Source organism: Notothenia coriiceps, unplaced genomic scaffold (assembly GCF_000735185.1).
Source record: "Notothenia coriiceps isolate Sejong01 unplaced genomic scaffold, NC01 NC01_scaffold00013191, whole genome shotgun sequence".
Lineage (NCBI taxonomy): Eukaryota > Metazoa > Chordata > Actinopteri > Perciformes > Nototheniidae > Notothenia > Notothenia coriiceps.
This window is the reverse complement of record NW_011345892.1, coordinates 12,409-36,148: the sequence shown is the minus strand read 5'-3', so window position 1 is coordinate 36,148 and position 23,740 is coordinate 12,409. Positions and strand designations below refer to the sequence as shown.

General features: G+C 40.1%; 1 protein-coding gene across 1 annotated transcript; it reads left to right on the top strand.

The window, feature by feature from the left end:
- The first annotated feature begins 1,228 nt into the window (after positions 1-1,228).
- map3k7 (mitogen-activated protein kinase kinase kinase 7) lies at positions 1,229-19,395 on the top strand. Its single transcript, XM_010773960.1, has 11 exons — positions 1,229-1,351; positions 2,659-2,787; positions 3,410-3,540; positions 5,171-5,252; positions 5,525-5,649; positions 5,773-5,920; positions 12,157-12,224; positions 16,291-16,390; positions 16,832-16,893; positions 17,243-17,358; positions 17,974-19,395. The coding sequence occupies exons 1-11, from the start codon at positions 1,300-1,302 to the stop codon at positions 18,152-18,154; spliced, it is 1,194 nt and encodes a 397-aa protein (XP_010772262.1). The 5' UTR covers positions 1,229-1,299; the 3' UTR covers positions 18,155-19,395.
- The last annotated feature ends 4,345 nt before the right edge of the window (positions 19,396-23,740 follow it).

Sequence of the window (23,740 nt, the reverse complement as noted above, 5' to 3'; positions counted from 1 at the left end):
ACAAAACCAAATGTTATTACCAGGCTAAAATGTTTTTTTCTGCAGTAAAGTTGGGGTTTTGTTTTAGAAAAAGAACTGCACACAGCGTTGGAAATGAGCCCCATTATTTTTCCCATGAAAGTTGCTTAGTGGCGCATGAAGCCAAAATGTCTCGACTACAGATTGATATAATTACCTGGATGATAGGGAGATCTTCTGGCTCATGGTCAATTGGCCCTGCTTTTTAGCCGTGCTCCGCTCAGTCATGTGAACGGAGGAGGAAAATGAACTCTACGGCTATTAGCTGTTTTAACTTTTAGAATGTAATGATTTAGAAAAGGGCTTTTCAGATATTTGTACTGGGAACAAGAGCCCAATAGCTTAGCCTAAAAACTGTTCTTAGTTACCAAAGTTCACTGAGCCAAAACTGCCATTTTTTGTTTTCATGCAGTTAACACCTCTGAAAAATATAGCGTTTATCTAAATACCTGATTTGGTCATGAAGAAAAATTGCTTCAAAGTCCTGTGCTCACCCAAGGGGTTTGATTTTTAACGTGGAGGTGATCTAAGGAACGGTACCACCCTATGGGCTTCACTGATCTGCCCTGCAGTTTGCTGCTTGGTTTGAACCCCAGTGTCAGGCTGGTACTGAAGAAAGGTTGAATCCCAGAACAGACTAGTGGAGAGAAGGCTCTTGGCCGGACTCTCTGGGAACAACCAGCTGTTCTGTTTCCTAGAGAAGTGCTGCAGAGTTTCTAGGAAATACAAGGTCTCAAATTGTGACAAATTGTCAACAAGGGTTTATCGTCCAATCATTTATTTATATGCTCCTGTTAATGATCGCCACATATTTACTACCTGTCCTACACTTGCATTCCCATGTCCTGTGATGAGATTGTGTCAACAAGCTGATATATTGTGCAATTTAAAGTACATGGATGGCACCATTAAGCTATCAATGATGTGTAATCACAGCAGAGTCATTATATTATCTTATCTTACCAACTGTCATAAACCCTTCTCCAAGAGGTCCCTAAAGGACACAAAAATGTATCAAGTGAAAAGGTTTAGCAACTAAAACCACCATTATAACCAGTATGTAACACTTTCTGAATTGCAAAAGTTAAAACAATTTCATGAAACTGTTTTAACTTTTACAATTCAGAAAGTGTTACTTTTATTATTAATCATTTCAATTTTTTGCCATTTTCAGTGTCTAATAAGGTGTTTTTCTTGTTTTTTTTCAGTCTGCTTCTGGTGGCAGGCGGCACTGTGTTGAAGATATGTGACTTTGGAACAGCATGCGACATTCAGACCCACATGACCAACAACAAAGGAAGTGCAGCATGGATGGCCCCAGAGGTATTTGAAGGCAAGTATAAGAGGCAGTCCAAGTAGTTCTTTGGATACCTGCCCCGTTATTTGTTTTTAACTGAAAAGTGTTCATAAGTATCCAGTTGCTTTCTATAAATGCTCACTGAATCCTTTTAGGCCAAATAACCATCTTGCATATTTCTTTGTCAGAGGTGAAAATTAACTAAGTACATTTACTCAAGTACTATATTTAAGTAACATTTTGAGGTACTTTACTTGAGTATTTCCATTTAATGCTACTTTATACTTCTACTCCACTACATTTAGAAGGGAAATAATGTAATTTTACTCCACTTCATTTATTAAACATATACTTTAACAAACAGGACTTTTAAATAAATGCTTCTCTATAAATGTAACTAGTGGACTAACTCTTTAAATTCTTTACAAAAAGTAAATCAGAGCTTTGTTTGTCTACAACAGTAAAATGCTACTTGATGCAAAAATATTATGTAGAAATTATGTCATTTATAAATATAATTATATACACGCTAAAAGGTCATTTTTCTGCACAATGAGTACTTTTTCTATTTTAAGCACATTTAGCTGATAATAGTCTGTACTTTTACTTAAGTAAGATTTTGAATGCAAGACTTTTACTTAAGTAAAGCATCTGAATACTTCTTCCACCTCTGTTCTTAGTGCTTTTTCTTACACACACCTTTTAATTTGCTACTTTTCACCTTAATGTCAGCTCAGTGCTCCCTGAATGGAGGAATATCTTCTTGATCCATCATCTGCATCTCACTTTACTGTTTTATTGATGGTGGTCTCCTAAGCACAGTGAGGAGATGAATGGCGAGATGCCGGTGGCTTTATTTCCCTCGGGATAGGACGTGTACAAATTGTGTTCTCATTCAGCCAAGAGCCTAGCGTATTTCTACATGATGAGACATGTTCTTGGCGAGGGGGCATGGAGGAAAGATGAATTTAGCCCTTAGCATTATCTTGTTTTTTGGAGGCAAGGTACAAGACAAGCAATTAAACACCTCACGTATGCCCTCACCGTGAACTCTTAACAACTCATTTGCATCAGTGTGTGCAGCGCAGCTACTTTTAAGAGAGGTGTTTGATGTGCACTTTAATTTGGCCATAATAGGCCCAGTAATTACGCAACACAGGAGCTGTTCCTTGGTAAAATTGCTCCCCTATTTCCATCCTCATCCCCTCCTAGACGCATCCTCGATCTCATCTCAATTATGCCACAGAGAATTGCCTTTATCAGTCAGTCAGCGATGTCAAACAGCGTGTTCTCCCTGTTTGAAAAGGACCTAAGTGTTGCTGTGGGTTCTTCTCTACTTGCAGGCAGCAATTACAGCGAGAAGTGTGATGTGTTCAGCTGGGGGATCATTCTCTGGGAAGTGATCACTCGCAGGAAGCCATTCGATGAAATTGGAGGACCAGCTTTTCGCATTATGTGGGCCGTGCACAATGGTGAGTGACCAACTGGATGTGTGTGTGTGTGTGTGTTTTTGGGATAGCTGGAGGATGCAAAGGTCATATCCAGCTGTCGGCAAAAGGGATGAGTACCAAACCCCAGTAGTAAACGACCCCGGGGCTAATTATTAAAGATAACAATTGTATTTGTTTTGCATTTCAATCATCACATGATAATGATTTGTTACAAAAATATATGTTATTTATTTTACATAATAAATATAAAAAAGCAATGTCAATTATTGTTTCCACTTGTTTAGTTTCCCCCTGAATAAAAACTAAATAAAGAACTGATAAAGTTAAAATCTTAACGACCCTTGTCAGACCACTCGGCCTGCTGGGAGACTGAACATGAATGGTGCACAAGGCAGGTTCACCTGCAGCACACCCTGCAAATGATTGTAGTTCAGAGATGGATGAAGGAGAATACTAATGGGACACTAATAATACCTGGGGACAAGTTTAATATATCCACCTCTGAATCTGCCTGTCTGAGTCATCATAGCTTTAACAGGAGGAAACAGGGGATTTAGCAAACATTTCTCTGCTTGGCTGCTGTGATGCCAAACGTAATCTGTTCCTGAGCAGTTCCTTTACCTTTTTTATTTTTAACATTCAGGCACAAGACCTCCTTTAATCCAAAATGTACCCAAGCCCCTTGAGAGTCTGATGACTCGCTGCTGGTCTAAAGACCCCTCTCAGCGGCCTTCCATGGAGGAGATAGTGAAGATCATGACTCATCTAATGAAGGTAATCTGTCCTCACACACGCTGTCCCTCTCTACAAGGCTTTCATTCAACTGGAGTGAATGATTCAATAACCTTGAACAAATACCGTAATTTTCGGACTATAAGGCGCACCTGAATATAAGCCGCAGCAGCGGCATACCACTCTCGGTTCCACTTTTACTTTTGCGCGCTACCTGTCTCACTCTTTTCCGGCCTCCAGCTTTTCCTGCTGGAACCCGCCGCTTAAAGGTGGGGGTCCGCGGACCGGCCATAGAGCCCATAGAGTTAAAGGTGTTGGCCGTTAGCTGTAAAAATCCATAGATTAGCCGCACCGTTATATAAGCCGCAGCGTCGAAAAATAGGGGAAAAGGCGCGGCTTATAGTCCTTAAATTACGGTACTTACATCTCAGAGAGCAGAATGTAACATGACAGGAAAAGTTTGAATGTATTGCCTTTCAAATAGAAGTGTTATGATATTTAGGTTACAATCAAGATATCATCAGGAATTTCCCCTCCCCCCTGACCTTCTACATACAGTCAATGCACAAACCAGTGAGCATACCCAACTACTATCCACTTCCATCCATGGGTTTCTGTTATTATTATTATCATCATTTTTATTATTATTAGTAGTATTATTATCTTTATGACTTATTATTATTATTATTATTATTATTATTACTTTTATTGTATATTTTTGTATTTACAAGATTACATTTTTTCCATCTATATTTACAATAATTGACTATTATGTATAACAAAACTATATATTATTTTGTTATTCTACACAACAAAATGTGTATTTAGTTATTCGTCTTCACTTGGGAATACTCGTTACTCTCTTGTGTGTATTTATGACACTGTACTTGAATGCACTTTTCCTGTGATTGTTATATCACTAAATACATTAAAATAATTGCAAAGATTTTGTACAAACCCCCCCATCCCCCAAAAAGAAGGAAACAAATATATAATTAGGATGGACAGCGCAATAGAAACATTGAAAATGCAATTCCAAAGCACTACAAACCGCTCCTCTTAAAAGACCATACATTCGAATCAACCCATCTCAGTTTCAACAATACTAAACATTAGAAGCTACATGCATGAAAGGATTTCTTATTGCAGGACTGTTACATGTAATGATGCACGGGTAAACACATGAGTTTGCATTTGACCACTTGCTGATAAGTGGCTATATGAGAATACTAAACATCATCCATCACACCGAACTTAAGCCACCGTTAGCTTAGCGGTGGTGATGTGCAGCCATGTGACTGTGCTGTTTATAGCCTAACGTTAGCTTTTGACTTCTGTTATTGCATTTACATTTCAAGAAAAATAAAAGTGGAGTTGATAAGTGGAGATTATCATGCTGACTGAAATGTTTAAGTGTCATTAACTTGTGCCACATCCTATTTTCTCAACCCTTACGATGCTAACGTCCTGTTGGGCCTACACAATACATCATCACTGCACAGCTCTATTATATGGCAGTCATTTTAGCTTGATGTACCTAATATACTGGGAACTGAAGTTATTATTATGGATTATGTTTGACTTGACTTAACTCTTTCATGCACAGCTTGGGTAGAAAGATGTTCAATCCAACCAAGCTCACTCTTTCTTCAATACATTTTTTTCTTGGCAGTACTTCCCTGGATATGATGAACCGCTGCAGTATCCATACCAGTATTCAGATGACGGACAGAGCAACTCTGCTACCAGTACAGGTACAAGAGTCATCCTCAAAAGCCAGCATGTATCAGCACAGAAGGATATAGAAGGAACATTTACTGGTGCTAGTCTCCTGGAAAGCATCATTATTATAAAATCTTGAAATCGTTTTTTTATTTTCTTCCAGCACCCAATAATTGTATCATGTCTGAAATAGCCATGTCTATGATTTTAAGCTTTGGGTAGCTTTACAGTGTTGTGAACCATCAAAGAAAATGCATTGTAAATCTTTGATGAAAGACACGTCCTGTTTCCTGGGGAACAACAGGTTCCTATGTGGACAACACTGGCACCAGCAACGTAAGTGACGCAAACATGGAGCACAGTGATTCCCAAGGGAGTAACGATACTATCAAGATCATGCCTCAGTTTGCTCCTTACTTCAAGCCAAAGGTAAACCAATACTACACATAATAAATTCATTTCAGTTTCACAGTTATCCGTCATTTAGCTGCACAAGAAGCAAATATTGTCAAACCAAGCTTCTGTAGTGAGATTTTCCTCTTGTTCTCTTAGGCAGACCCGTTGAGGTCTCTGCCTCTGTCGAGGGGGGGCAGTGTGGAGAGTCTGCCTGCACGGACACAGTGCCTGACATCATCTGACAGCAAGAGAATGAGCGCTGACCTGTCGGAGCTGGAGCCCAAGCTGCCATTTGCACCTGCAGGTAATGCCTGACGTCACACAGCACAAGACAACAGGAACAAGAGCGCATCAAAGCAAATTAGCATGCTCCTACCAGATTTTGAAAGAAGCAAATTGTTCAGGAAAGGCATGCTGCGGTATTGTCAGTGCAAGTCTTATTGGAATGAGGCCTCTCCAAGTCCACCAGAAGCTCCTTCCCTGTCAGTTTTACTCTTATGTGCGTTCATCACTTAGAGGTGGAAATGGATTCCTCACAGAAACACAGATTTGACCTTGTACACTAAGAAGGCCCATCAGATCCTTCTGTCAACCATCTCCACGTATTGGAATGTTCTGACAGAAACAGCAAGCTCAATAGTGCCACTGAAATTAAACCTCAGGAGCTCTAAGCATGTAGTTTGATTTGATTTAAGCATACATAAATGTCAGGTTCCTTTTTGTCTATTTTAATGTTATTCTTTTACTATTGTTTGGCCAGTGTAGAGACAAAATAGAAAGGAAAGGTCTCAAGTCTAGAACAGGGACATGCAGTTATGTGGCATGTGCTGTAACCACTCTGCTACAATGGCACTCCATGTCAGGTCTTTTTGTTTGTTGCCTTTTTTATTTTTCTGCTGTACTGTAACTTAATGGTCTAGTTACCAGCTCATAGATTCCTCTTGTGTACACCAAAGTTAGAAATGTGTAGTATGTGCCCTCAGCACATAGAAACTGCCGGATGCTAAATTGCATATGTTGGGCAATTTGCACAATTATTATAAGTTGCGTTAATTATCATTAATTCATATATGCAGACAATAGCAAAGAAATTGTTCTGAAGTTCTAGGGGACTCATAACTGCCATTCTTGATCCTGCAATGGTCAGAAATTGATTCAACTTCCTCAATAACCTTAAAAACCACACCAAAATTGTCCAAATCAGCCAAGCCATTTTGTAACTATTGTCTGCATATGCTAATGAACACAACTTATGCTAACTGTGCAAATTGGCCAACATATGCAAGTTAGCATCCTGCAGTTTCCATGTGCTGGGGACCCTCACTATATATTTCTATCACAAAACGTTGGTGTACTCAACATATCCGGGTTCACAATAATACTCTATGAGCTGACAACTAGGCTATAAATGAATAACGTTACTGTATTCCACCATCAACACCTTCAGTCCTTAGATTGCAGTGTCGAACTTTGAACCCAAACAGCAGCATAGCCCTATGCCTGCTGCTGTTTGGGCTCAGAAGGTATTGTGGTGGCTGCTGGTGGTGTAAGCAGTAACACTCCACGGCGCCGGGAAGGGACGGAGAGCATGCTGCCCTTGTATGCTCTGCATGAGAGGGGCCCATATGTCCGGTCCAGCTGTGGCCCCCTAGTCTGTGTCAGTCTGCATGCTCGTTGTGTTCGCAGCTGTATGTGTGTATGTGTGTTTTCCGCAGCACGTCCGCAGTTTAAACGAGGCCATCGTAAAACGGCATCATACGGCACCATTCTGGATGTCCCCAAGATCGTCATCACAGGTATCACTGGAGCCCCGGGTTTCCATGGTGACCGGGTGCAGCTGGCTCTGCTTTGCTGGTTTGGGCTGCTGTGCTATGACATGGAGCTCTCCTGTGTGTCACTCCATACGATGCCAACACAACATTTTATATTCTACAAACATTAATTGGGGTTGGGAGGGTTACTTTAAAAATGTAATCATTTGCCTGTGACACAAGATTTTCATGGACATAACTACACTGTAGCTATGTTCGTTTGACAAATAAAGAACCTTGAACCTTGAGTTACAATAATTAGTTACACTTCAAAAACATTTATCAGTAACCTAAGTATCAAAATAGAAGTAATGTAACCTGATTACTTTGTTACTTTTGGATTACCTCAATATCAAATGCAATGCAAATAAAACAGGAGAAATTAAATAATAATAACATGTTTTAATGTATTTAAGATAATATATAAAAATGTAGTCAAAGTAATAGTTTACAAACTAATTACTACAGTAATCAAAAGCATAGACTGATTTTTTTGTTTAATAAATCAGGTGTCCACCTACTGCATCACTTTCTTTTCTTTGCGTAATTGTAATCAGAAACAGTTACCTTTCTTGGTTTCCTGATTACGTAATCTCGTTACATGTAATCCGGTACCCCCCCCCCAAACCTGAATATACAGGACTGTCTCAGAAAATTAGAATATTGTGATAAAGTTCTTTATTTTCTGTAATGCAATTAAAAAAACAAAAATGTCATACATTCTGGATTCATTACAAATCAACTGAAATATTGCAAGCCTTTTATTATTTTAATATTGCTGATTATGGCATACAGCTTAAGAAAACTCAAATATCCTATCTCTAAATATTAGAATATCATGAAAAAGTATACTAGTAGGGTGTTCAACGAATCACTTGAATCGTCTAATTAACTCGAAACACCTGCAAGGGTTTCCTGAGCCTTGAAAAACACTCAGCTTGGTTCAGTAAACTAAATCACAAGTATGGGGAAGACTGCTGATCTGACTGCTGTCCAGAGGACCGTCATTGACACCCTCCATCAGGAGGGTAAGACACAAAAAGAAATTTCTCAAAGAGCAAGCTGTTCACAGAGTGCAGTTTCAAAGCACATCCACAAAAAGTCTGTTGGAAGGGGGAAATGTGGCAGGAAACGCTGCACAACCAAGAGAGATGACCGCAGCCTTAACAGCATTGTGAAGAAGAGTCGCTTCCAGAATTTGGGGGAGCTTCAAAGACAGTGGACTGAAGCTGGAGTCCAGGTATCAAAATGACTGTTCACAGACGTGACAGGGAATGGGCTACAATAGCCGTATTCCCATGGTCAAGCCACTTCTGAACTCAAGACAACGGAAGAGGCGTCTGACTTGGGCTAAGGAAAAGAAGCACTGGACAGTTGCACAGTGGTCCAAAGTCCTCTTTTCAGACGAAAGCAAGTTTTGTATTTCATTTGGAAGTCAAGGCGCCAGAGTCTGGAGAAAGGCTGGAGAGGAGCAAAATCCAAGTTGCTTGAAATCCAGTGTGAAGTTCCCACAGTCAGCGATGGTTTGGGGAGCCATGTCAGCTGCTGGTGTTGGTCCACTGTGTTTCATAAGCCCAGAGTAAATGCAGCGTGTACAAGAGATTTTAGAGCACTACATGCTTCCGTCGCTGAAAAGCTCTATGGAGATGAGGAATTCATTTTCCAGCATTCTGGCACCTGCCCACAGTGCCAAAACCACCAGTAACTGGTGTACTGACCATGGCATTACTGTCCTCGATTGGCCTGCAAATTCCCCTGACCTGAACCCCATAGAGAATATGTGGGGTATTGTGAAGAAGAAGCTGAAAGACACCAGACCCAACAATGCTAATGAGCTAAAGGCCGCTATTGAAGCATCCTGGGCATCCATAACACCTCAGCAATGCCACAGGCTGATTGCCTCCATGCCACGCCGCATTGATGCAGTAATCCGTGCAAAAGGATTCCCAACCAAGTACTGAGTGCATTAATGGACATTTTCAAATGTTTGATTGTGTTTTGCTGTTATAAATCTTTTTTTTTTACTTGGTCTGAGGAACTATTCTAATTTTTTGAGATAGGATTTTTGAGTTTTCTTAAGCTGTATGCCATAATCAACAATATTAAAATAATAAAAGGCTTGCAATATTTCAGTTGATTTGTAATGAATCCAGAATGTATGACATTTTTGTTTTTTTAATTGCATTACAGAAAATAAAGAACTTTATCACAATATTCTAATTTTCTGAGACAGTCCTGTAGTTGAGCTGGTCCTGGAGTAACACACATGCTCTATGTCTTTGTGTTTATAGAAGGCAGAAAATGAGTTAATGAGTTAATCTGGTGAGAAAATGAGTTTTCTCAAGTGACGATGTCTTCCCATCATCTGTGTCACCTGTCAATCAGTGTATAGCATCGGATCAGGTGACACAGATGAGATGACCCTCTAACTCATGGCTCTGTCTTCTCCTCCCTCTCTGGCTTTGCAGTGCACCAGTTCTCTGAATTTCCGCTTGTCCTTGCCTTTCATGCATAAAGGACTTTGAGAAACCTTGGCTATTTTTTCTCCCCCTCTTGCTCTTTTTACATCCATTAACTTTGACAAAGTCATTTTTGATTAATTTCTTTCACATGAGGGTCAAAGCTATTATTACAAGCAGATACGGGTGAGAGGAATGGGGACAGCTCTGGATTTCCTGAAAAAAGTGTCTTATTTGGAGCTGGGTGAGACACATTATCTGTGGCCAGTTTTATCCACTGATAAGGAAGTCAAATTATGCATTTGTTAACGGTAGGGAACATCACCTGGACACCTGGTCTTTTACCAAGCAAATACATCATTGGTGGTCATAAAGGAGGGGTGTAACGGTATGTCAAATGCACAGTTCTAAGGTATAAACAAAACAATGCAGAAGATAAAATATATATATATTTTTTTTTTTTATGTAAATGATAGATAATTGGTTATTTATTTCACCTCTTCCACATTGCCTGCGTCTCCTTTACAGTTTCAAAGACTCACTGCTTGTCATCTTGTTTAAAGCAAAAGTAAACATTGAAGAGGAACTTTCCACAGTATTTTGAGATCTTACAGCAACAATACTGCAGTGACATGTCTATATGTCAAAGCCGTGAAATACTTTTTATTATTGCATTTTTAATCTGCACTTCCTGTTTCCATTTCAACATAAAAGCCTTTCAGGGTTTTTGTAATTAATAACTTTAACACAAAACTTTTGTCAAAATGTTTGCAGGACAGTGTTGTGAAAGTGAGGTTACTTACAGTTATATCAATGAATATATAGCCAGCCAGCATTATGAAAAGCAAGCTTATTAAGTAAAGAGCTGGCAGTAAAGCAGCGCTGCCTGTGTGACACCACACACCTGAGAGACGTGGCAAGAGTGATGAAAACAAGTCCAACATTCACAAAACACATATATCCTGTCCTTCTGCCAAAGCTTCCAAGAAGAATTCTCTCTTAAATGTGTTCCTCATACATTAGGCCTAGGCTAAGGTACAATATATTAGTGATACACAAACTTAAGAAAGTCACATATTGAAAGAAACATCTGGAACTGATGCTGGACTAATGCATGTACCGTTACCCCCCTGCCATTGAGCAACAACTGGAAACATGTGGCTGTGAGGTTAGAATTTTTCACTTCATTTTATTTAAAGTGCATTTATCTGAATACAAAACTAAATCAGAGAATATACAAATTCAATATTATTTCATGAAAAATGAATTCCAATAGACAGATCTGCTCAGTCCTTTGTGTTTGTTTGTGTGTTGTTTCTTTTAGACAGAGCCTATATTAAGCCTAGTGTTAGTGGAATCCACCCGATGTACTCTAGGTCGTGTAGAGGTTGGGGAATCGGAACAAATGTGCAATCCACATGACTTGATGTTGAATATTGCTATAATGTAGGAACTATGTATGCCTTACTTATGTGTGTTTGTGTTTCGGCTTCAGTAGAACATATTATACTGTAGATTGAGAAATATAAGCACCATCGAACTCAAAAGCACTTAGATTTATGATCAAAAAATAATGCTGAATGTTTAGTTGCATTTATAGTAATACACTGTAGTCAACATTCCTACTATCATGGCATGAAAACATTTAAAGATGTTAAAGTACTTAAAGTAAACAGATGGATAATTGCTTCCAGATAACGTTTTTACAAATTGGTTTACATACTCCCAACTCAATGTCGATGGTTGTGTGTCACGCACATAAAATACAAACAATTGCAAAAAAAAAAAAAATTGCAATCAATCAAATATTATATATATTTACCCGACTTAAATATAATGCTATTAAGTAACATAGACTTATATTTCTAGCGACCAGACATAAAGAAATAATGAATAATGATACATTTTATGTAATGTCATGACATATTCTCTTTGATGCAAGTTCTGCTACATCTACTCAGGCCAAAACTTCAGACCAAATGAATCAAAAAGCCAGATTTGGAGTTTGACATGTGTGGTACGGTGATGTGTGTATGTTTGCAGTTCACTGTCAGTGTGGCGGGATGTTTTTAGCGCTGTGGTCATGTTGTAGCCATGCCACAGCACATGTTGACAGACCAGGACCTACAGGGTTAAATCAGTGCAGCTGTCCCTGTGACGCTCGGTGAGCCTGGATATGTGTTGAGCAAACATGGGCACCAATCTCCCACCATCACTATCTGCCATCTCCACTGCTCTCACCCTCTGTCCTCTGTTCATCCTGTCCACAGCCACATGCGAGCCTCAGAGACGGCGCTCAGTGCAGGACCTGCCCGGCATCTGCTCAGAGTCCAGCCAGGTAAGACCAGGCCCGCTGCGGAGGGGTGCGCTAAGACAGGGAGGGTCACTCAGTCTGTGTGTATTGATGTTTATATCCTTGACTATACTTTACTTATGTAGTGCAGAGTTTCTCTCTAGAGGCGTTTTTAACATTGTTCTACAGAAAAGAAGGATGTACAGTACAGTGGGGCAGAAAAGTATTTAGTCAGCCACCAATTGTGCAAGTTCTCCCACTTAAAAAGATGAAAGAGGCCTGTAATTTTCATCCTAGGTATACTTCAACTATGAGAGACAAAATGAGAAATAAAACATCCAGAAAATCACATTTTCTGATTTTTAAAGACTTTATTTGCAAATTATGGTGGAAAATAAGTATTTGGTCAATAACAAGAAGTTCATCTCAATACTTTGTTATACACCCTTTGTTGGCAATGACAGAGGTCAAACGTTTTCTGTAAGTCTTCACAAGGTTTTCACACACTGTTGCTGGTATTTTGGCCCATTCCTACATGCAGATCTCCTCTACAGTGATGTTTTGGGGCTGTCGCTGGGCAACACGGACTTTCAACTCCCTCCAAAGATTTTCTATGGGGTTGAAATCTGGAGACTGGCTAGGCCACTCCAGGACCTTGAAATGTGTGGTTCTGGGATTTTTGCTCACCGTTCTTGTGATCATTTTGACCCCACAGGGTGAGATCTTGCGTGGAGCCCCAGATCGAGGGAGATTATCAGTGGTCTTGTATGTCTTCCATTTTCTAATAATTGCTCCCACAGTTGATTTCTTCACACCAAGCTGCTTACCTATTGCAGATTCAGTCTTCCCAGCCTGGTGCAGGTCTACAATTTTGTTTCTGGTGTCCTTTGACAGCTCTTTGGTCTTGGCGATAGTGGAGTTTGGAGTGTGACTGTTTGAGGTTGTGGACAGGTGTCTTTTATACTGATAACGAGTTCAAACAGGTGCCATTAATACAGTTAACAAGTGGAGGACAGAGGAGGCTCTTAAAGAAGAAGTTACAGGTCTGTGAGAGCCAGAAATCTTGTTTGTTTGTAGGTGACCAAATACTTATTTTCCACCATAATTTGCAAATAAGTTCTTTAAAAATCAGACAATGTGATTTTCTGGATTTTTTTTTTTTTCTCATTTTGTCTCTCATAGTTGAGGTATACCTAGGATGAAAATTACAGGCCTCTTTCATCTTTTTAAGTGGGAGAACTTGCACAATTGGTGGCTGACTAAATACTTTTTTGCCCCACTGTATGTGCAATCTAACGTGTACGTACCCAGCCAGGCTAGATTTCAATTTGTTTGAAAGTCAATTTCCATCCAGTTACGGACAGAGGTGGAAAAAGTACTCAGATCTTGTACTTAAGTAAAAGTACCAGAGTGTATTAATACTCTGTTAAAAGTAAAAGTCCTGAATTCAACATTTTCCTCAAGAAAAAGTACAAAAGTATTAGCATCAAAATATACATAAAGTTCCAAAAGTAAAAGTCATTGTGCAGATCGGTCCAAGGGTTATTATTTCAGAATATTATTTCAGAATAATATATGTAAAAATTGTACTTAAATACAGTACTTGAGTAAATGTACTTAGTTACTTTACACCACTGGATACTAGGGATGCGCATCTCCATCACTGAGGCCGATGCATACGTTGCCACGATACGATACATTAACGATACGTTTGAAACACCAGGCGATATGATACGATTCACCCCCGTTACGATACAGTTCGATACGATTTGATTCAACATTATGCGATTCGGGGCGATACCATATGATTCAACCCGATGCAAAAATAATGATACTTCAATATGGTACCACAGAGGATTTTTGTTTTATTAAAAAAAATTATTAAATCATACATTAACAAAAAAGTGCTTTACATATTTGGTTCTCTCTACTAGTACTGCGCACCCCATCATGCTGTTGCGCAATGCAAGAAATCTACCCTCGTGGGGGTGCGCTCATGTGATTGGCTTAGAATTGAGGAGACATCTGATTGGCTATAGGTAGAACAAAATACAAGTACGAATCGGCTGACCGTCAGGGGAGCCTCAAAAAACCCACACGAATGTACAGCGATCCGTGCACAGAAAGCGGTTTGTGTTTGCAGGTTCAGGGGATTTAAACGGAAAACAAATATGTGAGGATCAAAAATACAAATGTAAAACTTTTTTCTGTATTTGGATTTTATTTACATGTATATGAAACGGAACACATTTGTGTGTGCATTGAAAAACACAAGTGTGGATCCTTCTGTGTGCATGTGTGTATTATGAGACTGTTCTGAGCCCATACTCATTTCTTGTAGACTACTGTACAGTTAACAGCAGAAATGAGTTACTGTCTCTCATGCTGGTACAGCTGTCAATCAAAGGTCACCATGAGGCATAGAGAGCTTTAAATAACACTTATTTTAAATTCTAAAAGGGATTGGTGGTGATTTCAGTTGGACTGGAATAAAATGTGATCATAACTAATACCAATGTTCTTTGTGTAATTCTAAATAAAAAGCTGAACTCTGCGAGCACCCAGTCAAAGAATTTTATTGTATCATAACTTTCCTCCTGTCTTGTGGGTTCTTGACTGATGCCATCTTCTCCAATATTTGATGCATTCTTTGTCAAGATGGAAAGATCCTGTGGGAGAAAGAGTTCCACAGGATGACATTTGTTTGATATGTCAGCTCCAAGAAGATGAAGACATCAGTGCGCTCTCCTCAAACACACAGCCTCGAATACGATCCCTGCTTCAGAGGAGTCCTCCTGCTTTCCCAAACATTAGTCTCCATTTGTTTAGGAGGAAACTCACAACCCTGTGCATTAAAAAGTTCATTGAGAGTTCAACATGACGACTTTGTACCGAAAGAAGATGGATAGTGCTGTTGTGCCCGTGGGGTTCCCATTGCTCTGACAGCACCATTGATCATGGAGTTGTGTTGCTGTGAATTTGCTTTGTTATCATGTTGCTTCTGTTCCCATATGGAGAGTTACTCTGAATCACTGTGTAACAGATTCACCTCAGGTTGAATTTGTAGTTTCTCTGTATACAAAAAGTCTAAAATCCTGTTGCATTTTAGACTTTAGAATTTTCATAGTTTGGTTTGTCATTATTATACCAGACATGTTTCTTCAGTCATCTTTTTGTTGGATGCATTGTATTTGGAAAATTGACTTATTTTCTATTGTGTGTGGACAATATCCAACTTGGTGTACATTCCACAATTTAGTGTTGCAGATGTGGTTTGCCACCTGCAGGCTCTGAGCTTCACATGCCTTCTTCTGAGAGCATCTTTCTTCAATTGTGACCACATGCCATGTCATGCCTGCACCCAGCCTCCTTTTCCTGAGCCCTTTTTGTGCGGCCACTCGGATCACTTCAAGATGAACATTTTGTAACTTTACAGAAAAGTGCCACTGACGTTACTGTAGAAATCAGACTGACTCTGTGGTGACTCTCAGACCAACAGTGTAATAACAAACATCCAGAAGCCGATCAGTTTGAGCAGATTGGCTGATGTTGCTACCATTTCATGTGGTACTTGTATCAACGGCCGAGGGGCACTCTCCTCTCTTTGCGGCTCTTGGACTGAGCAGTGAAGCTCATTCAAGCACAGTCTGAGAGCAGATATCTTGCAGTTGGTGAAAAACATTGTCAAACAAATATACAGAAGCCCAAATGGAAAAAGAGAAGAAGGGAGAAGATAGTCTGTCTTACAAAAGTGGTGATCCAGTGTCAAGATATCCTTGAGATAAAGATATTAAACAAAAAGCTCTGGCCGTGGTTTCTTTGGAGAAATGTGCAGCTGGTGTTTGATTTCAAAAGAGGAACTTCAGCTGTTACATAAATCCTTGAAATGTTCAGGACCAACCTTTAAATGTCAGTCCTGTTTCCTACTGTGACATTGTGAGCTGTCAGTCTCCAACAACATCACTTTGATGGCATGAAGTCTGTCATGGAGACATTCACCTCCTCAGCTAACAGTCAAAAACATGGTTCATTTTCTTCTGTAAGCTTTGTTTGGCCTCCAAGTGTGCATGACTAGAAGACTGCTTTGCTTCATGTTTGTGTTCTCCTGCAGGGGAGCAGGAACAGCAGCCGCTCCTCCAGTCCCAGTGTGAGGATGATGCCCCCCGATAAGACCAGCAGCAGAGGGTACTTCTCCCCCGATGACCCTACAGGTGATCAGAAGAGTCAATGATCGAATATCACAATTTCACCCAAAAATGTTTTTCCCAACATTTACATTTAACTTAAATGTGTTTAGAGTAAGTGTTTTCCGCTTTCTAACAAGAACAAACTCTACTCACAGCCTACTTTGTAATCATTGTACACATAAAAGGATGAAGATACGTGACTTGAGGTCTATGCTTGAGTGTTCGTACTGTGGCTCTTTCAGGCAATCCACTGCTTGGTTCTCATTGTGAAACAAATAGTTAAAAGCCCATGATGGTATTTTGTTAACAGTTTTTTATGAAAATGTTGAATTCAACCCCTAAGCTGACTGGTTGACAGGGGCCACTCCTGTTAGTCACCCAGGAGATTATTCCTGAGGAGAAATGTGTGGACTGCTAGCAATCGTGTCTTGAAGATAACCCCCCCCTCTGATTCTCTGTCCTCAGACACAAACGGCTCAGACAACTCCATTCCCATGGCCTATCTGACCCTGGATCACCAGCTGCAGGTACACCTGAAACTCATTTGATATTTAATAACTGAAATATTGTCAGCATTGCATCAGCTTTCACTGTGGCGTTCCCTCCTCACTCCCAGCGATGAATTGAAGGACATTGTAAATGACTTCATTATGAAGGGATTACCATGGAAATGGAGTGTGAATACGAATACACATTGGCAGCATCTCTGAGCTATCTGCTGTGTTATTATCTGCCCAGACTATACACGTGTGTGTGTGTGTGTGTGTGTGTGTGTGTGTGTGTGTGTGTGTGTGTGTGTGTGTGTGTGTGTGTGTGTGTGTGGTGTGTGTGTGTGTGTGTGTGTGTGTGTGTGTGTGTGTGTGTGTGTGTGTGTAGCCTCTCGCTCCCTGTCCCAACTCCAAAGAGTCCATGGCTGTGTTTGAGCAGCACTGCAAGATGGCGCAGGAATACCTGAAGGTGCAGACTGAGATCGCCCTGCTCATCCAGAGGAAGTAGGTCCAGCAGCTCATAGTATCTAAACTCCATCTGATCCACGTCAGTGTTGAGCTCCTCCAGTTCACCTCTAAGCACAATAACCGGCCCCCCACCCAGAGAAGTGTACAGAACAAAGCAAACTAATCACAGGCTCCAGAAAATCTAAAAATGATTTGTTTCTCTAGTTTTAAATTTAATAGCTGTATGTTTCTAAATAAAATTAACTTTTTTGTTTTATTCTTTAAACCACTAACATTTATTCCAAATAAATGTAATTTATTTTAGATAGTTATTTGCCAAAAAGCTGCATTGTTTGTTTAAATTCATATTTCCAAATACTACAATACTCATGTTTTGAAGAATACCGTATCAAATAAAAAGAGGAGAAATGTATGCTATTATAAAAACAATTTTAAAGACTATTGTAACAAATAAAAAATAAAGACAATATGTAAGAAACTGAGTGTGGTCAAATAAAATAGGAAATATGAAAGTGGAAGGAAGTCTGTCTATTGCCGGAATGTGGGTATTGTTTCAAATTGAGAAGATAAATAATTGATATCCTGATGTAGTGATCTGTAAGTCAGGTGTACGCAGGAGAGGTAATGTTTCTACATCTGTCCCCTGCGCAGGAAGGAGCTCATCGCTGAGCTGGACCAGGACGAGAAGGACCAGCAGAACACGTCCCGTCTGGTGCAGGAGCACAAGAAGCTGCTGGAGGAGAACAAGAGCCTGTCCACCTACTACCAGAAGTGCAAGAGACAGCTGGATCTGATCCGGGTGCAGCAACAGAAGAGACAGGGCACGTCCTGATGAGGCGGAGACAAATGAACTCCTAACCCCCCTCCCCCTCCTCACCCCAGCAACCGAACACTACCCCCCCTCACGCTTCTCTCTCACTCACACACACACACACACACACACACACACACACACACACACACACACACACACACACACACACACACACACACACACACTTCTGTCGGAGACCTGCACTGTGTCCTGCATGTTGAAGACCCTCGCTCCGGTGGGGCAGGAAGTGACGTCCTCTGAACATTTGCACATCCTCACAGTGTGTTCGGTGAGCGCAGACCAAACAATCACTGCCCCCCCCCCCCCTCTGATGAGTGTGTCTACATGTTTGCTCTGGACAGCCACTCGTCGTCCACGATGTGAAAACCAAGACGAAGGCTGGTCAGTGAACAATGTGCAGGATCCCTGAGGATGTGTGGACACGTGGATTCCCTCATAAGCAAACCCCCCACCCCTTAAATCAACACATTTATCTCCGACTTTGTTCTAATCGTGAGCATGAGTCGATTCGCGTGTGCCCCTCAGGTTTTGAGGTCAGAGAGGCATGTACTTCCTGTCTCTGATAAAGGAAAGCTGGGGTTTGTGTAGACCTGAAAAGCTCCTCATGCTGTTCAAACTACTTCTGGCTCCCAGAGCTAACAGCGGACCCCCTTCCCCTTTCCACTTCTGTATTGTTTTTGCGTGTAGATGTTTTCGTCTTTTCTATCCAGTAGTTCACTTTGTATGATAGCTCTTGTGTCATTTTTGCGCAAGGAAATATTTTATCTCGTGGGGGATGCCCTTGCGGACAAATAGAGGAGCGTATACCTCCGTACTGTGTCTAGTTTGTTTTTAGTTCACATGTTGCCTTAGAAGTTGCCTGCATTTTAAGTGCTTGTTTTATTTGACATGTCGTGGGGATAAAAGAAGAGGATATCTTTTAATGGATTTTGAATGAACTTCTTGGAGGGAGTGAGAAGCGACTATGATTTACTCTAAAAGAATGAGTTTTCTTTTCTTGGTCTCATATCCCAAGAATACTTTTGCACAATCAATTTAGCTTTGTCTGGTCCTGTACACATTTTATTTCTCATTTAAACTCATTTTAAAATGTCAAGACTTGACGAGTCTTACTTTTAAATGTGTTTCTGTGCAGAAGTAATCTTCATCGGGTCTCCGCTTCAGTTTTCTGATCATGGATTTAGCACACACCACAGCAGTGATGAAGGCATTATGAAATAAACTGAATGGTGAAAAGACTCCTTGTGTCTGTTTGAACTTTCTGCTTCACTTAACAGCGTCTCCATGTTCTGGAAGGCCAGGTCCTTTATGGAGAGCCTAGTAAGAACTGCGTGTGATGATCAGAGAAAGGTTGAAGAAGAAGGTCCTCACAAAATGATCATTGTATATCAATTACCCGCTGCTTGTGAAGATGTTTTATTCTCCTTGCATGTGTCTATGATGAACTAAGAACCCAAAAATGCAGAAAAGTCTTGCACTACTTGTCTGCTGGTACTGTTTGTGCAGAATTCCTAAAAAGTAAATGTGTTATGAAAAAGGATGAGTTGGAGTTGAAATAGTCACACGTGCACACAGTGAAATCTACTCTCTTTTTAACCAATTGTCCAATTGCAAAAGAGCAGATGTGATATTCACGTGAAGCCTGACAAAAAACAAATGAAGTGGACACGAGATGAGTAGATGATGGATGAATGCTCATTTTGTTGAGAAAGTACTCCTTAATTAAAGCTACAGATGGGTTAAAATGCTGATTCATTGCAGAAATAGGTTTTAATAAAATATAACATTTCCCTAAAACAAAGCACTTTCTTGTTCAATCAAGGCATCAAATTAGTTATTGTATTGATCTTAGTAATGTATTTGATGTATGTTTGCAAACACTGCTGTGTGCTGCTCCCCCAGACAGCAGTGCCCCCCTCAGCCAGCAGGTGGCGCTGAGCCTCCAGCAGAGGAGCAGTTTCTCTCTCAGACAAAGAAGCATACATCCTCAGTATATCAATGGCTGGGATCAAAGTGAATCCTTAGGATGTCCTGCCGACCAGCACGACCTACTTTACTGATGTGTGAACACTGCGGATCTCTCTAATGCAGAAACAGATCAGTTACATCAGCCGTCTGGCCTCCAGGAGGACGACCTGTTTGACTGTTGGCTGTAAAAAGAGCTCCGGCTCCTTCTGGTTTACATCTCAGGTTTAAAAATGATCTTAGCTTTCTGCTGGCAAAGGCTTCTGTTTCTTCCTGTGTGTTTGAAGTCGATAGCTAAATGGGGAACAATGAGTCACTTGATGGTGGAGGAATGATGTCATCTTCCCTCTGCAGCAGGTATTGTGTGTGGTGCGGCCTGCCCTCCCTGAACTGTGGAAATAAGGAAGACAGCGGATTGTTGCCAGCTTTGTCCTGAGCCCTTTTGTTCTCAGGAGGACCTGCAGTGCGTGGTCTGCCACGCGCGGGCTGCGAGGGAAGGGCGACGGTGTGTTTGTGTGTGAGGAAGGAAGGAAGGAACATGTCCATTTCACTGTGTGTCAGCTTTCATTTCCACAAGCACTGATGAAACTACAATGTCGTCTTGTAACTCATGTGTAGAGCTAGATTTTGTACTAGTAGTCTAGGTCAAATCTATAATTGTATGACTAAAAATCACCCAGAGAAACAAAAACTGTTAAAGATAACACTGAAAGAAACTGAACCGTTGACTTTAATCAAATGTGTTATGTCAATAGATTTAACATAACTGGATTAGGTTAGTTGAAAACAATAATATTAAGTTGAACCCAATATTTTTTTATTTGAACTTGATATTATTGCTTTCAGATAACCTTATACAGTCAACGTTTCAGTTTGTTCAGTGTAATCTTTAACAGTTTTTTTATTCTCTGGGTTTATGTAGATAGTGTTCTGTTTAACTCCCTTTCTAACATTTCAATAAATCTTCATTCAAGTAGTGATTGTTGGGCTGTAATGTCATCCCCCTTCCTATAGCGAGGGAAAGTTGTTGCACTTGGAAACCTGTGAGGGCTTTAAATTGTATCCATAGCATGGTAGCCATGGAAACTGGATGACATAAATAGGCTAGCAGTGGCAGAGAGAGATGTTGCAGTTTTTAATAATGGACACAATTTGGGTCATAAAATCTTGCATGTTGGTCTATAAATTGTGCCGTGTGCCAGTTAGGATCCTATTAATCTGCAGCAGTTCCTGTTGGTGTTCAAAGAGTCCGCCCCCCCACTCTCACTTCCAATTATTTGTTTACTACACTTCATGCATTATGTAATTAAACACTGCATGTTAGATACAGTAACAGTGTAAGTATGCTAATTGGGATCAATAATTAATTTGTTATTTGGAACAGCGCTGAACTTCGTCATTCCTCATTCATAATTTCACCACGGGTATATTTAGAGGGGCACTAATGAGGCTATGGGGGAGTGAGCAGAGCTGGTTCTCTGATGCAAAAACTAGTAGCAAACGCTTCTACAAATGTCCTTTTCTAAAGTAAATGATTAATTTGAATGGACTTGTGAAGAGAAGATTAACCTCCTGTGATCTGATAGGGGAGAAAGGTCAAACCTGTGTTCATCCTGGGGGGGGGGCATGGTATGACTCAGTGATTACATCTCCACTCCACACACTGAGGGCAGGGCGGCACCAAACACACACTGAGGAACAGATTTTTTTTTTTAAATGTAGCGATCGGATTTTAAAAAATCGCTCGAAGTGGAGTCGAAAAAGATGAGTTTGTGTAAGATGTGTAAGCTTTTTCCTGTCCTGATTTCAATGGGGAGCTCATTCCACCATTTTGGAGCCAGGATAGCAAACCCACGTGTTTTTGCTGATGGGAACTTGGGTCTCCCTCGCAGTGCGGGTGCAGCAAGCCGTTTGGCCGATGCAGAGCGGAGTGCACGTGCTGGGGTGTATGGTTTAACCATGTCCTGGATGGAAGGGTCATCACATACTGTTCATACTGTAATTACATCTCTTTATAGTCCTCATATCCGATACTTATATATTATTACAGTAAACTGTATTTATTCCACTTTTCAGTGTTTAATTGTATATTTAGTTTCATCGTATTCTATTTTTATAAGTGCATATTTTTCTCATTTGTGCATCTCACTTGAACCATTTTCAGTATATTTGATGTCTCTTTTTTTTTACGTTTTATTGTATGGTGCACTGTTCGTTCAACAAATACGCTGTAGCTATTGAGCATATGACCAAAACAAACCCTTTGAATCTTTAAAGCTTCACTCCCCTCTCTTATTGGAGGTTTTAGGTCTGTAGTGAGTCGAAGTGTCAGTTTATTATTTGACTGTCACTAGTGTAATGCTACGTTCACACCGGACGCAATGCGAATGTTTGCTTCGCTCTAATCGCTCCTATCGCATCACTCTAGTCCAGTGGTTCCCAAACTTTTTCAGTCGGGCCCCCCTTGGGTAATTGAAAATGTTTTCGGGACCCTCCCCAATCCGGTTCCCATCTATATTGTGTTGTAAAAACATTACATTTTCTCTGCTAATAATATAAGATATAAAGATCCAACTATAATTTTATATTTTATTATGGAATTACACATGAACAAAAGTGATTGTAATAGATACTGTGAATTAATTTGGCCTAATTAAAACTGGTTGGCCTTCTTCCCTGAGTAGTAGATTTTTAAATTCAATTTTTTTTAAGAAAAATATATTAATTAACTATTTATACTGCAGGTTGCAAACGATCACATCACTTTACCATTCCTATTCCACACATAGCTTATCAATCACTTGTGTGTGCTTGCTTTCCCTCGCAGATCTTCTCAAACCGGGGCTGTTGTTTTGAGATTGCCACTCTCAGTTCATTCTCAATGTTCAGCTTTGATCTGTATTTCGTTTTGATGGCAGCAACAGCAGAAAAGCCTATCTCACACAAGTAGGATGTTGCAAAAGGCAGCATTATGCCCACACAGGGGCGGATCTAGAAAAATATTCTTGGGGTGGCAAGAGGGTGGCAGGAGATTTTGAGGGGTGGCATCCTCTGGCAGAAGTATATGCTGATTTAATCGCAGTCATATCAATCAATGTTAACTTGGAAAGCCACAATATTAATATTTTAACTCAATAACATTTGGTGACATTATTGTGGCACATCAGTAAAGCCTTAAATATAAATATATAAGGTGGCAGACATAATTGAATGAATTTTAACTGAATGAGTTTGTCTCACTCTTAGACCAGCAGGGGTACCAAATCTATGCAGACTGCTGCAATAAGTACATTAACTAACTGTCTCATCGATGTGTGTCTGTATGAATATGATCATATTAACAATCATATTATTCCTATCAGCTGTCAATCCCTTTTATGATTCACATATTCAGTGTTATTATTGAATAAACTATATTTTTTGGAGGAGTTAATGATGAATGTTCCTCAAGTTGCTTGCTCACCCTCCTTCAAATTTGAAAGACAAGTAATTACTATCATAAATCAAAAATTCAAAGGATTCAAAGGAACAGTTTAGCGCCCCACGACTTTACAAACAGTTACAACCTTGACTTTACATCAGAAAGAACAAACATTAAAGAAGTGACTAACTGCATCA

Bases quoted from the DNA above. Each gene is read 5' to 3' on its own strand.
- map3k7 (XM_010773960.1), top strand. From the start codon at position 1,300: ATGACCAACAACAAAGGAAGTGCAGCATGGATGGCCCCAGAGGTATTT. The intron at 5,921-12,156 runs GTAATGCCTGAC...TCCTGTCCACAG, and splicing joins GCTGCCATTTGCACCTGCAG to CCACATGCGAGCCTCAGAGA. The intron at 16,391-16,831 runs GTGATCAGAAGA...CTCTGTCCTCAG, and splicing joins CTCCCCCGATGACCCTACAG to ACACAAACGGCTCAGACAAC.